Source organism: Leucopleurus acutus (assembly GCF_964270905.1).
Source record: "Leucopleurus acutus genome assembly, chromosome: 5".
In the NCBI taxonomy this organism is placed as follows: Eukaryota; Metazoa; Chordata; class Mammalia; order Artiodactyla; family Delphinidae; genus Leucopleurus; species Leucopleurus acutus.
In genome coordinates, this window is record NC_139147.1 from 349,691 (window position 1) to 364,882 (window position 15,192).

Genomic DNA, 15,192 nt, shown 5'->3' on the forward strand with positions numbered 1-15,192 from the left:
AGCTCCCGAGGGAGGGGTGTGGCGGGGGTGGGAGGTAACCCTGGCAGCCTCAGTCCTAGCTGCCACGGCTGGGTGTGGACCCCATGCCCTCCTCCCAGGGGAGCTGCCCGAGGCTTGGGTCATTTGTCCAGCCCAGCAGGGGAGGGCCCAGTATAAGCCCAGCTGTGAGGGCCCCCACGGAGCCCTGGCGGCGAGACCCACCTGAGCGTGGTGTCTGTGAGCCAGCTGCATCCAGAGACACCCTCCTTCCTCTAGGGCTGTGTCCGACGGCGTTCTGCCCACACAGGCTCCAGGCCTGTGACCCCACCGCGGGCTCGGGTAAGCGGCAGGGCCTCGTGCTCCCCCAGGGGGTGGGCAGCCGCGGCCCTGGATGCGGGGCGGGGAGGGTCACGAGGAGACACAGCTCAGGAGCCAGGAGAGGAAAGGTCGACTGAGGTAGCCACACGAACCTTGAACCTTGAACCTTCCTGGGGGAAACGCCACGAGCAGAGTGCCACTCGTGGTGCCCGGTGGCCCAGGGCAGAGGCCCCGGCTCCTCACAGCAAGGGAGCAGCCGCAGGACATGTGCCTGGTGTGTCTGTGTGAGGGCAGAGCTGCAGGCCGGTTCACTCACGTAGCTTCTCCTCCTGAAGCCGAGCACTGGAGGCTGGGCCGAGGCAGGGCTGTCTTCCATCTGCCTCTGGCTGGATTCTCCCCACGGGACGAGTTATCTTTACTCCACTCTCTGCCCCTCTTTTATTTTCTCTGGTGGAATTATGCTTCCTGGCTGCTTTAATAGAATTTTCTCGCAAGTGTCATTTTCAAGTATTACGCGTGTTTTCATCGGCCCCTTTTGGGATAAATGGTCTCTTTCCCCAGGTTCCACTCGAGCAGGACCCCTGCTCCAGCCTTACATTTTTGGACCCTCGCAGTTGCCAGAAGCGTCGTCAGAGGAAGCGAGATGACCTTGGAATTGCCCTTTGGCTGCACACAGGCGCCCCTGGGCTGACCTCGGCCCCGTGCAGCTGCCCAGCGAGGAGAGGGCCAGGGCCTGCGTGCCTGAGTGCAGCTCGTCTCGACAGACGACAGACGCCGCTGTCTTCTTAAATGTGCAGTTAAACGTCTGAGCCGATTTCCTGATTTTCATGTTGATGTTTTCTTTCTTTCTTTCTCCCCCAGCACTGCGGCCTGCGCGGGGCGGGGAATGGGCACCAGGGAATTCCCATTCAGTTTGACGTTTTCTAACATGGCTTTTCCCTTTGGTTTTATTTCTCAACGTAATTGTTAATTCAATAGAGGGAAGAGATTTGACAGAAGTTCACCATGTTTGGATGGTCTGGTAAATTGGAAAAACTCAGTTTTGTTTACCTCCCAAGTCAGGAAAGCCCCGCCTTCCCTCTTATGTCTTTCTCACCTGTGAGTGTCCTTTACTTTCACACAGAACATTTCACTTCCGTCACCAAATGTGTGGGGTTTCCCCACATCAAGCAGTCCTCTGTGACCCCCGCATGGGTGTCCTACAGTCCAGTTCTGACACCACCCACCGGGAGATGGTGTCGGATCCCACGGGTTAAGGGCTCAGTCACAAATCCAGGCTGCCACCTGTGTCCCCGTGGAGTGGGTGTGTCACCCTCCTGGTATGTGGCTGTGTCTGCCGACCTGGCCCCCCCGAGCCTTATGCTTTGGGGGCTGCACGCAGGCCTGATCCACGGGCACCTCCATCTCTAGTCCCCTCCCTACTCTGGAGAATGGGCGTGGGGTGGCGCTGTAAGCTCCAAGGTTCTCATCCTGGCTCCGTCTTCCTGGCGACCAGCCTCCACCCAGGAGCCGCCCAGAGTCACCTCATAAGGACAAAAGGGGCTCCTGGTGCTCCTGTCACTTGGGAATTTATGAGGAGCCCCACGTCAGGAGCCAGGGGCAGATACCAACATACATGTTTCCTACGACCGCACACCTGGCCTTGCTGGGTCAACCGGGTTGAAGGAAACATGTTCCTGAGTCCGGGAGAGTCCGGTGCCGGGAAAAGCCCGGCAAGGCCACCATTGGGGGGCCTGCAGGAGGGGCGGTCACTGCTGAGGAGGGCCCGGGCGGGAAAGCACCCCGAGGCATGCCAACCTGGGGAAGCTGAAGAGGTCTGAGCAGGCCCTGGGAGTGAGGGTGGGGCTGCTGGGGAGGCGGGTTCTGGGGCCCGGGTGCCGGGAGTACAGTGGTGGCATGGCGTGATACCGCAGCATAAGACGACATGTCTATCTGGTTTTGTCCTGGTTCCTGGCACAGAGCTCGTAAAACCTTTGGATTCCTGCGACTGTGCTAACGAGGTGACTCGGGCGCTGGACAGCTTCAGGATGGGGCTCGTCGCCGGAGAAGCCAGCCCTGATGAGAGGCCGGAACTCAGGCCCCGCCCCCAACCTCAGGGAGGGGAGGGGCTGGAGGCTGAGCCAATCAGCAGAGGCCAGCGATTTAATCAAGCCCCGCCACCCTAACAGAGCCTCCACAAAACCTCTAGCAGATGGGGCTGGTGAACACATCTGGGGGGTGCACCCCAGCTCCACGGGGACATAAGCCCCTAGATGTCACCCTATGGACGCCTCCATCTGGCTGTCCATCTGTGTCCCTTGTAAGAAACCCGTGTCTCCCTGAGTTCTGTGGGCCATTCTAGCAAATTACTGAACCAGAGGCGGGGGCTGTGGGAAGCCCTGGCTTCTGGCGGTGCTGGACAGTGGGTCCCCTGGGCTAGAGTGGGGGGCAGTCTTGTGGGCCTGACCTCCGCCTGTGGGGGCTGCACTGGCTCCTGGCACTTAGTGGCAAGTGTTGGGAGAAAACTTCCTTTGACCAGCTATGCCTGGCACCCTGGCGGGGCTGCTGGCGGGAGTCCCCTCAGCAAGATGTCGAGGACACGAAGCGAGAGGCGCTGCACGTGCTCAGCGGCCTGCGGACCTGGCACAGCACCTCCAGGGCGTCACGGCCTTGGGAGCTGAATCTAGAACACACTTAGGACAGTAAAGGGCTGGGGATGCCAGCGACATCCAGAGCAGGAGCGCTGCTCTGGCAATGCTGGGTTTGCAGGAAGCTCTGGGACGTGACAGCACGTGCCCGGGCGGGGTGGGCAGACGGCACGGCTGCTGACAGACCGTGGGGCGGCCTTCTCTCAGATTCAGGTCGTATTCTGTACTAAAATTCAAGGCATGTTTTCAACCATATATAAAAACACCCCAGAATTAATAAGAAAAAAGAAAAACCAGTAGAGAATGGGCAATAAGACCTGACCAGTCACCCTTCTGGTGGAGGGGATGCCGATGGAGAGGGTCACTGGTGACAAGAGAAATGCAGGATGGCCACAGTGCACATGTGGACACCATCCAAGCAGAGGGTCAGGGCACACGCAGGTTGCTCGGTACCTGACACCAGGTAGCAGGACCTGGGGGCCACTACTACGGCTGCTGGCGGGGACAAACCATCCAGCCCTGGGGAAACACTCATAGGCATCAGCTATAAAGCTGGACCTCCCGCCTCCAGCTCCCAGCAATTCTGCTCAGGCCCGTGCCCAGGAGAAAACCTGCCTGTGTTCCGGACATGACCAGAGGTTCTGGAGGGTCAGCTCCAATGGCAGGTGGTGACCTCCAAATACTCGCTGATAGGACCAGTGGGTCTCAGGACCCCTTCAGTCCCTTAAAAAGGCCTGGGGAGAGCTTTGTGGGGTTAGCTTTGGTCTTTGCCATGTTAGACTTTAAACCGAGAACGAGCTTAACTGACGACAAATAGGTCACGTGGCCAATGATTCAGGAACATGACAGGGCCCGTGTTCCCGAGAGCCAGGGAAAGTCCAGGCTCAGGACACAAATCCAGTGGGAAACACGTTTTCATGTTTCTGATCGATTTATGGGAGAAACCAAATTCTTAGAATCATAGTACTTGGGGTTTCAGGGTCCCCGAGAGGCTGTGTTTTATCGCCATGACCAGTTCAGAGCTCCTTGGAGGGTCTGTGGCACTGTGGTCAGTGCTTGGAGGCCCCGGGTTGGCTCGGCGCCTGCCCCTTCCAGATCTGCTTCCATCACTGCTTCCACCGTGATGCCCGAAGCTTGTGCACAGCTCTGGATAAAGCTCTGGGGTAAACTCCTGGGTTTATTTTCATATTCACACGGCAGGATATACTGACAGGAGGGAGGCTTTCCTACAGGAGGATGGGACATGGCAGTCGGAGCTCTGCCATGCCGGGGCCACGGCAAAGGACTCAAGCACAGTCTGTGAGCAACTGCCTGACCGCGACCGATGGGTAGGGGTGGGTGACGGCAGGAGGCGTGCTGAGGGTGCCCTGCGGTGGGTAGGCCTGGCCCTGCGGCCACCTCGAGGGTCAGCCTTGTCCCTCACCTTGCAGAGACACCAAGCAAAGGCTCCAGGCCCCAGCGCTCCTGAGAACTGGATGGGACCGAATCCAGCAGGATTCCAACAGGAAGTGGGGGCAGGCCCACCTGGGCTGCTTGATTTGTCCTGAAGGGATACAGACGTGGGAGATGCCTCTTTGTCAAAGGCAGAGCCCCAGGGAGGAGGCGGCCGACACGCCCCACCTCTGCATCCTGAGCACTTGGAACTATTTTATTTACAACACTGAAAATAACACACCTACTGTGTCCTGAACAAAGAAATGAGTGGAAATTTCTCTCATGTTTTTTGTTTTTGTTTTTGTTTTTTGCGGTACGCGGGCCTCTCACTGCTGTGGGCTCTCCCGTTGCGGAGCACAGGCTCCGGACGCGCAGGCTCAGCGGCCATGGCTCATGGGCCCAGCCGCTCCGCGGCATGTGGGATCCTCCCAGACCGGGGCACGAACCCGTGTCCCCTGCATCGGCAGGCGGACTCTCAACCACTGCGCCACCAGGGAAGCCCTTCTCTCGTGTTTTAAGAGGCAAATTCCACTCGTGGAATTCAGCGCCTGCTAGGGCTGGCACTTGTGCAGCCCCACAGGACAGCAGTGGCCAGCAGGGACCTCCGCGCGGGGAGCCCTGACCCCTGGGGCCCGGGGCGGGGGGGATCCACTTTCCCTCCACACGGCAGCACTTCGGTCAGAAGAGGTCCCTGCTCAGGGGCTGAAGCCTGGTTCCTGTGTACCTGCTTAGCTCCTCGAGAACCTGCTTCTCCTTCTGGTACATCTGAAAGAAAGGGGCAGAAACAGGTCCAGATTGGCCCAGAGACCTGGCCTCCTCGGGCCCTGGGGTTCCCTCCCCGAGGCCCGGGGCCTCCCACACAGCCCAAGGCAGGCCACGGTCCCAGTGCACAGGGAGCACCAACGTGCTGCCCGGTGGCGTGTGAACCCTGCAGCCAGCAGGGGGCTGGGAACAGGTGCTGGGGCGGTGGTCTATGCATGAAGAGGAGCGCCTGCCTGGGTCGCAGGAGAAGGGGCCAGACTGGGTGGCCCGGCCCTGAAAGCACGGGAGCGGGGGTGAGGACGGCCCCCCGGGGAAAGGGCAGGCTGGTGGGAAGCCCGCTGGAGGCTTTCCTGAGATGCTGCCTGCATGTGGGAAGCAGTGGGGCTGAGCAGGGGAGCCAGGCGGCCACAGCAGGGCTGGGCGGGGTGGGGGGTGGTGGTGGGGGGCAGCCAGGGTGTGGCCCGTGTGGACCCAGCAGCCTAGGAAGGCCGGGGAGAGGCCCACTGCCCGGAGACTACCTCGTTAAGGAAAAAATGCTTTTCTTCCATGCTGTTCAGGGAACCCATCTGATTACAAATGTAATTCGAGTTAATAAAACACAATACAGTGCATCTACCAACACAGACCTTCACAGACAGAGTAAACAGTGGCAGTCTTCCAGGAAACAGAACTTTACCTAACAGGTCTGGATCAGACACCCGCACGCTCTAGATCCCGTTTCCATTGACAAATACCATCACACTGTCTCTTGTAAAGGTTTTTAACTTTAAGCCATTTGAATTTTATAGAATTTATGGAATGTAGTGTCTCTCCTCAGACCTTTCTTTCAACAGTGAATAAACAATGCAGTTAACAGCATTTAGAGCGTCCGATATTTAAGACAAACACTGTCTTTTTTATAAAGCAGGCATTCTAAGTTCCTTATTTCACTGCGCTTCTCCATTTGGTTTTCATACTTGACTGCAAGGGGCAGGTGGTGCAGCCCCGGCTCCTGGGGCCTCGGGCTGCAATGCCCCCCGTGTGTGTGCTGGGGACAGGGGATGGCTCCTACCTTCTGCCACTCGGCCTCCGTGCTGTGTGTGAAGCCCAGCAGGTGACAGAGCCCGTGGGTGGCAGTCACCTGTCAGAACAATTAAGAAGCTGCCTCAGGGGGCAGTCAGGACCAAGCCATGAGCCAGGGAGGACGGGCAGGAAGTCAGGGAGAGCTCAGTGGATGCCTGGTGGGAGGTTAGGAAGCTTCCTCCGGGCCCAGGCAGGGCTGTGGGCAGGTGGTGAGGTCACAGGGGTGGGGTCTGGGGAGCGGCAGTAGGCCTGGCCCGTGGCAGGATGTGGAGATCAGGACCTCCTCTGGGGTGGGGAAGGGGCAGACGGGTGGGTAGCTGTGGAGACACGGAGGACCAGGGCAGGGGAAGGGGGAAGGTACCCCGGGCTGTTAGAAGGTGCCAACGTGCACCTGGGCACCAGCTGGGAGGACAGTGGCTTGGCCTGGCCCTGTGCCGGGGGATGAGGGCCCTAGGAGTGTGGGCTGGCCCTCCGCTGGGGGCAAGAGAATCCTCAGGAGGTGTGGGGGAGTGGAAGAGGTCCACAACTGCCCCCCAGCCCAGAGCCCCCAGGGGTGCACAGCTGCTGGCCACAGAGATCCCAGAGCTGAGACCTGTGCTGACTAGTCCTGTCTATGCTGCAGTTGCCCCAACTCCCAGGGAGAAAGCACACCCTCCTCCTGGCAGCACCCTGACGCCTGAGCACAGGGCGTCTTGCTGGGAAGCTCTAAGCTCTGCTTCAAGCCTCGGAAGCACTAGGCTCCCCAAAGATGGTAATTCAGGGTGTGGCTGTTCGGCCAAAGGAAAACACCTCAATTGAACCCACAGGAACGTTAAAACACGACTCAATCACACACCACTTTCCAGAACACTCCCACCGCCCTTCGTGGCATCAAGCTGAGGAGACAGACCTGAAGGTCCTGGAGGCCAGAATCCTGCCTGCTTTGGAAAGTTCGGTAAGAAGCTTGCGCAGCAGGTCCGAGCTGGCTCAGCACAGCCTGCTGATCTCCAGAGGTGAAGCTAAGAACAAGGCCGCTTTTGGGGCTCCCCCTTCGGTTATCCACGTAGATGCGCCCTGTCCTCTCCCCTCACCCAGCGGTGCCATGGGGCACGCAGACCCCACGGCCCAGGCTCTCCCCTCTGAGGGATGGTGAGAGGGCGCTGCCCCTGCCTGTGGGTCTCCCCCAGTAACCTCTGTCCTACATGAGGACGATGGTGTGTATGCCCGTGTCGCCTCCACCTCTTCTCATGGCCTGGGTGGAGGACATCAGCCTTTGCTTTGCCAATCAGGATCTGTCATTTCAGCACTTACAGTCAGGATGTCATAGTAATCTTCATTCTCTTTGCAGTGCTGGAAGATATACTCCACTCCCAGGAAGATGTCTCCTAAATTATAGTCGTCTGGAAACTCAGGCTGCGGAATGTCCCCTGCTTTCAGGTTCTGAAAATGAGGAAACACACATTTGGAGAACTCGACCTCACAACACTAACCGACCACAGGCCTACAGATTTCACCCCGAAAGACCCTGTGCCGCTAGTCCCAAGGCAGACAAGTTGGGAACTGTGGCAGAGACACTGCGCACGACTGACTGAAGATGTTCCCACCCTGTCAAATGAACCTTCCATTTCTTTCATCCTTCCTAAGGCACAACCACCCAGCTGCCTAACTTCTATGGAGCTAAATCACCACATCGATACAGCTTACATTTCTGTTTTTTCCAGTTGTTGTTTTGTCGTAAACAAATAATCTGTCTCATTTTCCCACAAAAAGACCATAAAGACCAGTCCATTCAGTTGAGGCCTGTTCACACTAAGCCAGTCACCTATGGCTTGATATTTAGGGTGTTAATATTTTTACTTCCTATCAGGGAAGATGATAAGTAGATACTTTAATACATTTTTATGTTACACATTGAACATTTTATTTTCTTTCCATTTATTTCCTTAGGTGTGACACTAGTGGATTAAACAGTAATCAAGATTTACTTCAGGAACACTGCCAGATTGCCTTCCGAAAGGGCTGCCTCAGTTTATGCTGTTACGAACAGCGTGGGGAGCCTCGGATCGATCGTTCACATAACATAGGTAGTGACCTGATATCACGGATTTGTTTAAGATAGTCACCCAATTCTGTCCTTTTACTCTCAGAGTTATTTAAAAGTTTTCAGTCTATACATACGCATTACTGAGTCACACTTAAAACTGCAGAAGCACTTTCTCTCTAATTCACTGATACAGAACGTGGGGTCAGGGGGGCAATCACCTCCCCTCCTCCAGCGATAGGATCTGATCAAGAGGGGATGGTCACACGGTACGCTCTCATTTTGTGTGTATTTGAAATTTTTCAAAGTAAAACTTAAAATCGTGTCTGTGGTATAATTAACAGGGATTTACAGAGGAAGGTAGGCCAGACAGGAACAGGAAAACAGCTTTTACCTCGTAAAATGGAAAGGAAAGCACATCTGTTGGGGTATTTTTGTCTCTGTAGATTCTATTAATCTGCTGAATCTTTCTGTTGTCGACACAGACGACCCCCAGGTCGAACCTCTGCACCCCCAGGGCTCTCCGCACCGCCTGCACCTTCTCGCGGAGCCGCGCCCGCCTCAGGGGCACCGCCCGCTGCAGGTTCCTCACAACCAAGCTCATCGCGGCCGGAGCCACTGCGCCCTATAAGAGGCAGACGAGTCAGAAAGCCATCCTAAATTCTGCAGAAACACCCGCGCGCACACGCTCAATTCATCCTGTTTGGTGCAATTCGTTGAAAAACGTCATGGAATGTGCCCTTCACCATAAGGAAGCCGTAACTCGGAAGGACGCGTACACGCTGTGGAGTCGGGCGCGCCAGACAGACGTCAACAGCCACTAGGAAACCGGGGCAGCGGGGAGGAAGGGCCCAACGGTGAAGGAGTGCACAGTGGGGGCGGGGCGGAGAGCGCCTCGTCGGCTCCGGGCCGCCCGCGGGGAACGCCCGCCGCCCCTCTTTGGGGAGGAGGAACTTACCGGGCGGAAGCCGGCGGGCCCGGGCCTGGACGCCGCGTACCAGAAGCTCCGCCGCCGCCGCCCGGCCAGAAAGCGGAATCCGAGCGCGTCGGGGCCCAGGCGCGGGACGGACCGGAAGTGGGGCCGCGTAGCTTTCTGCTCGCTGCGCGCAGTGAAACGGTGAGTCTCTGGCTGTCGCGGTCCTTGCGGGCGGCTCCTGCCCGGCGCCAAGGGACCGTGGGACGGCGGGCGGCGGCGTCCCTGAGCCGGATGTTGAGCGCGGCACGGGGCCTGGGCGGGCGGAGGTCTCCCCCTTTCCCGCCGCCGCGCCCGTGTCGCTAACGGAGGGGGGGGGCAGGGGCGCGGGGCCAGGGACGCCGGGAGGACACTGGGGGCGCGGGGGGGAACACAGCGGGTGCGGGGCCACCCACCGCGCCGCCCGAGGTTTGGCTTGCGCTGCACCGGTGCCCCTGTCCCTCGGCGGTCTGGGGTGGGGCAGCCTCTGCGTGAGCACTCTTGTTCTTCAAGCCAGCTCCTGGGGGTAATCGCCCGCGTGTAAAAACGCAAATTATTTCTTTGTCTGGAAAGAGTATTTGGAGCTCTGGTTACTCGGAGAAAAATTAGACGGGAGGAAACACTGAAACACTAATGTTTTAACAGTGTTGCTTTCTAATTCTCTGGCTGTCGAGATTGAAAGACGTCAGAAACCTCCTGTCTTTAAGTTGAAAAGAGTAATGGCATGTATTTTCATATTATTATTTGAGGTTTTACCGTGAATTTACCGATTCAGTAAAATGTTTTGAATTTTTGTTTTTAGACGATCATGCTTTAAAGCTCCATAACAAAGTAATTTATTTGTACCAACTTCTACCCCGCACTCAAAACCAAACCAAAACAAAACAAAACAACCCCACCAGTTGGCTCTCAGAAAATAAGAATACTTAGCCCTTTGCTTTACCTGACATGTGATTAAAAACTCTTTTCTTAGTCTTCCAGCACTACATAGCTGTGATGGTCTGAATTTTTGTCTTTCAGTGTATTGTGAAGATGAGGGGGGGCTCCCTAGCTGAACAGATCGTTTGAGGAAGGGGACTACTTTTCTGCGCGTATTTATTACCTGCCAGTCATTGGATCAGAAGATGAATCCAGCTAATCCTTTCAGTGGGCAGCAGCCTAGTGCTTTTCCACCATCTTCCAGTGGTTCCGTAGGGACGTTTCAAGCTAAGCCACCATTTCGGTTTGGTCAGCCCTCTCTTTTTGGACAAAACAATACATTATCTGGGAAGAGCCCAGGATTTTCACAGGTGTCCGGCTTTCCAGCATCTTCTGGACAAAGTCCTTCTTCTTCAGTGCAAACATTAGGATTCTCCCAAACCTCAAATGTTGGGCTCTTTTCTGGACTTGAACACATTCCGCCCTTTGTAGCTACCTCTGGGTCTTCAAGTTCATCTGTGCCTGGAAACCCAGGATTTAGTTTTAAATCACCCAACCTTGGAGCATTCCCAAGTACTTCTACTTTTGGACCAGAGACTGGAGAAATAGCAAGCTCTGGTTTTGGGAAAACAGAATTTAGCTTTAAACCTCTGGAGAATTCAATGTTCAGACCAATATTGGGGGCTGAATCCGAGCCAGCGAAAACTCAGAACCAAATTACTTCCGGACTTTTTACATTTTCCCACCCAGTCAGTAGTGGACATGGGGGACTGGCCCCATTTTGTTTTTCTCAGGTGACGAGTAGTTCAGCCACCAATTCAAATTTTACCTTTTCAAAACCAGGTAATAATAATTCATCATCATCTGCCTTTACTTCTGCTTTGTCAAGTCAAACTGCGGAGGAAGAGAAGAGAGGCCCAAAAGCACTATTTGGAAGTTCTAATAGTGGCTTTACTAGCTTCCCCATATCTTCTTCAGGGTCCTTGGGTGAACCCTTCCCAGTTAGCAAAACAGGTGTCAGACAAGGATGCGAAGAAGCTGTTTCCCAAATGGAGCCACTTCCCAGCCTCATGAAAGGACTGAAAAGGAAGGAGGACCAGGACCGGTCCCCAAGGAGGCACGGTCATGATGCAGCAGAAGATTTGGACCCTCTGCTGAGGGGCGATCATCCTCCAGATAAACGACCCGTCCGCTTGAATCGACCCCGGGGAGGCACTTTGTTCGGTCGGACAATACAGGATGTCTTCAAAAGCAATAAAGAAGTAGGTCGTCTGGGCAACAAGGAATCTAAAAAGGAAACTGGCTGTGCTGAGTCTGGGGAAAATGACCACTTGGCCGTCCCAGGAGGCAGTCAGTCTGTCCTGGCACCTTCCCGGCTTCCAGGTGTGAATAAAGAGGAAGAAACTGAAAGTAGAGATAAAAAAGAAGGTGTGTACGAAGTACGGTAAATTCTGCTGGCAAGTTCTTGGTAAATTTCCCTGGATGTTAGTTTGAATTTCGTAGTAAACCCCCTGTAAACATTAGGGATCCTAACATACCATAGGATCTCAGAGCAGGTCTTAGATCCATGAAAATTTCCTTTGCTCTTACCTGGTTGATGCCTCCTATTGTTTGAAAACATTGCATCTGATACATTTCTGTCCCCGTTCTCTGATCCCCTAGATTCTCTAAGAGGAACTCCTGGCCGTCAGAGTAAAAGAAGTGAGAGCACAGACGGTCTTGGGGGCTTCTCTCCTGCTGAAGTCACAGCGATCCAGTGCAAGAACATCCCTGACTATCTCAATGACAGAACCACTCTGGAGAACCACTTTGGCAAAATTGCTAAAGTGCAGCGCATCTGTACCAGGCGCAGCAAAAAGCTTGCAGTGGTGTATTTTTTTGATCATGTGAGTACTCCGACAAAGTTAAAGTGAACTTTGTCACTTTAAAACCTGTTTTTTAAAATCTATCAGTTATTTGCTTGCTAGAATTTAGAAAAGTACTCTAATGTCTTAACTTAGAGAGATTGGAATAGCACTATCTATTTCATAAGTTAGAGTCATTTGTGAGAAGCTTGCAGTCCCCACTGAGTGCGGTGTTCAGAAATGCTGGGCGAATGATTCCCGCGAGGTCACGTGGGAGTGTCCCTGTAACCACATAGCACTTTTTCAGGTTTGAGTTTTCTTGTTTTGTTTTTGATTTTGTTTTATGTGGTTATAGTACATGATCACTGTAAACGTTCAGAGCAATGCAGAAAAGGTAAAATCTTCTTGTAATCCCATCCTCCAGGGAGAACTGCTGTTAATCGCTTATATACCTTGACTTTAAATTTGTGTATGTGCACATATGCGCATAACACATTGGTTGTAGGCTGCACACTTACATGAGCTGCTCACGCTATGCAGCTTTATATATCTTGTTATTTTTTCTGAATATTCTTGTGGGGAAAAACTATGTTCTATAAAAATTTACAAAGCATGTTTTCATACTTTTTTAAATGATAGAAGTATTACCTGTCAACATAGGGAAAAAACCCAGAAAGTCCTGTGGCAGGGGGCACAAAATCACCCATAGTTCTATCCTCTAAGATATCAACTATGAAGATCATGGTAGACGTCTTTGTAAATATATAGTCACGTTGTTTTTACGCACACGGGGTCACAACCACATATACCGTTTGGTAACCTCTTCACGTGGCAATCTTTAGTAGCTTCTGAAATCCATGAACAGTGTAGATGAGAATGGGGTTGTTAAGTGCTACATGGCATTCTATCCTGTTTACCTACTTGGCTAACTTTCTGTTTGTGGACATTTTTGTGCATATGTTTCTGAATATATCCTTTGTTTAAATTCCTGAGAGTGGAAGTTCTGTGCCAAAAAAATGTGCAGTTTTAGGGGGGTTGCCATTTATTCCCTTCTGTTGATTTTTTTTTTTCAATTTAGCAGCATTAATTACGTTCACAATGTTATACAGCCATTACATTGTCTAGTTCCAGAACTTTTTCATCCTCTGAAACAGAAACTCTGTAACCATTAAACAGTAACTCCCCATTCCTTCCTTCTCCCAGCCCCTGGTGACCTCTCATCTACTTTCTAGCTCTATGAATTTGCCTGTTCTAGATACTTCAGATAAGTGGAATCATGCAATATTTGTCCTTTTGTGTCTGGCTTATTTCACTTAGCATAATGTCTTCAAGGTTCATTCATGTGGTTGTATTTCATTCTTTTATTCCATTGTATGGGTGTTACCACATTTTGTTTATCTATTCATCTGTCCACGGACGTGGGTTGTTTCCATCTTTTGTGTATTGCGAATAATGCCTCCATGAATATGGTGTGCAAATATCTCTTCAAGACCCTGCTTTCAATTCTGTTGGGTATATACTTAGGAGTGGAATTGCTGGGTCGTACAGCAATCCTCATTTTTTTAAAGTTATTTTCTAGCTATTGCAATGTGCTTTTTCTTCCAGCTGAACCCTAAAAAAATACGTAAGAAATAAAGTATATAAATACATTGTCATTGTCATTGTTCATTGATAATGGAAAGTTGAGGTCCTTCATCACCCCCATCGCTCCCATTAGAGCAAGCACCAGTAATCTGGCGTGGTGAGTGTTTTCCTGAACATTTTCATAGGCACATCTATAGGTATACTAACATATGGTTGGTTTGGTGTATGTATATTGTATGATAAATTGTACCCCGTGGGTGTCATTCTGCAGCTTCCTTTTGGGTTTGAGTGACTTGGCAGTCTTTCTGTTCCCGTACAGTAAGTCAGCTGGTGAGACTCATCTCACCAAATGCCAGTAAGGCCAAGTTTATGGGTTCTATCATGGTAAAGTGATTAATTTCGAAAAGGAGAAGGGCAAATACATGCTTGTGAGACAGGCAAGGTAGGTGAGGGCTGTGGCTGCCGGGGCTGAAGGCAGATGGTGTGGTCAGAACATGTGGCTGGCAGAGGTGTAGCTCCGCTGCATAGAATTCTGCTAATTGCATTTGAGAGCTTCATTTCCTTTGGCCTCCTGATGTCCTCGTACTTTGTGTTGTGGACTGTTTTCCAGGCATCTGCAGCCCTGGCTAGGAAGAAGGGGAAAGGTTTGCATAAGGATATGGCCATCTTCTGGCACAAGAAAAAAACAAGTGAGTTTTCAGTTGATCTTTGCACAGTCTCTGCTGCTTTGTGTGCAAGGCCTTCGAGCTTTGAGTGGGGTGGGGGTGGGGTGGGGCTGCCTTGTAATATTTCCTTGGGATCCTTTGTAACATCCTGTCACAATTACAATATTACTTTTTCAAGAAAAAGTAAAGTCCAGTGTCGAGTGACTTGTGATATCATAAACTCTGTTCTGACTCTTGTGTCCTTAGGTCCCAACAAGAAACCCTTTTCCCTCAAGGAGAAGCAGCCAGGTGACGGTGAAGCTGGCCCGGGCACCGAGGACACACCCTTTCAGCACTCCCCTCTTGGCAAGCCCGTGGCCAGGGCTGCAGCCGGCACCCTGAATAAAAGGTGCGGCTGGTCCTTCCGAATGCCTGTTTTACAGGGCAAGTGGGTTCTGTGACTTCTACTGTCACTAAACAGGAGGGATTTCATAGCCATCATGACAACATGAAAGGGAAGCGGGTGGTATGCTGACACCTAAGTAGGGGCTGAAGGGTGGGAAGAGGGCCTGCAGAAGGGGAAGAGGGAGGCGGCCCTGAAAAGGCCCGGGCGCCTCACCTCCCTCAGTCCCACAGCCCAGGCAGTTGCTGTCGTCAGCCCGTCTGACGTATACGTGTATAGGTAATCACTTTTCCCCTTAAAACATCTAATTGGCTGTAAACCACGTGTTCCTAATAATCGCTTCTAGCAATTGTTGTAACTGTGCAGCCGTGTGCAGCTCTCAGGCCAGGTCTGGCACTTGGTGTGCACTTCAGAGACCTCCCCGTGTGTGTGGAATCTCTGTTCCCGAAGGCTCCTCCCTCCCTCCCTCCCCTTGGCTCCTGGCCTCAGACTCCCGTGTGACCTCACCTTCCTTTCACTTCAGGCCTGCTTCTGTTCAATCCTTCTTCACATATTTTGGTCAATGCATAGTTTTCCTCACGTTTTGCAGTCACCAGTTTAGTTGCGGATTTGCTTTTGTTTTTTCCTTTCCTTACATCTTCTTTG

At 52.9% G+C, this 15,192-nt stretch overlaps 2 protein-coding genes across 4 annotated transcripts in view; one reads left to right on the forward strand and one right to left on the reverse strand.

Moving 5' to 3' along the window:
- Nucleotides 1-4,004: 4,004 nt before the first annotated feature.
- YBEY (ybeY metalloendoribonuclease) lies at nt 4,005-9,045 on the reverse strand. The gene is made up of 5 exons (XM_082839916.1): nt 8,949-9,045; nt 8,597-8,827; nt 7,473-7,601; nt 6,172-6,240; nt 4,005-5,123 (listed from the first exon to the last, which is right to left on the reverse strand). Exons 1-5 carry the CDS (start codon nt 8,949-8,951, stop codon nt 5,037-5,039), a joined length of 519 nt encoding a protein of 172 aa, XP_082696042.1. The 5' UTR covers nt 8,952-9,045; the 3' UTR covers nt 4,005-5,036.
- Nucleotides 9,046-9,271: 226 nt separating this feature from the next.
- MCM3AP (minichromosome maintenance complex component 3 associated protein) overlaps nt 9,272-15,192 on the forward strand; it is a 43,699-nt gene continuing 37,778 nt past the window's right edge. For 2 of the 3 annotated variants that reach the window (XM_082840226.1, XM_082840228.1), the window contains exons 1-5: nt 9,272-9,319; nt 10,175-11,500; nt 11,735-11,958; nt 14,111-14,189; nt 14,412-14,553. In XM_082840226.1, the coding sequence (XP_082696352.1) occupies nt 10,279-11,500; nt 11,735-11,958; nt 14,111-14,189; nt 14,412-14,553 (1,667 nt within the window). In that variant the 5' untranslated portion in view covers nt 9,272-9,319; nt 10,175-10,278. Of the gene's footprint in view, nt 9,320-10,122; nt 11,501-11,734; nt 11,959-14,110; nt 14,190-14,411; nt 14,554-15,192 lie in introns of those variants that run through there. The other variant, XM_082840227.1, reaches the window with a different exon arrangement.

Excerpts from the sequence above, each read along its gene's own strand:
- YBEY (XM_082839916.1), bottom strand. Across the intron at positions 7,602-8,596 it reads TTTCCTTTCCATTTTACGAG|AACCTGAAAGCAGGGGACAT; the intron begins GTAAAAGCTGTT and ends CCTCATTTTCAG. Across the intron at positions 5,124-6,171 it reads CGGAGGCCGAGTGGCAGAAG|ATGTACCAGAAGGAGAAGCA; the intron begins GTAGGAGCCATC and ends CCTTTCTTTCAG.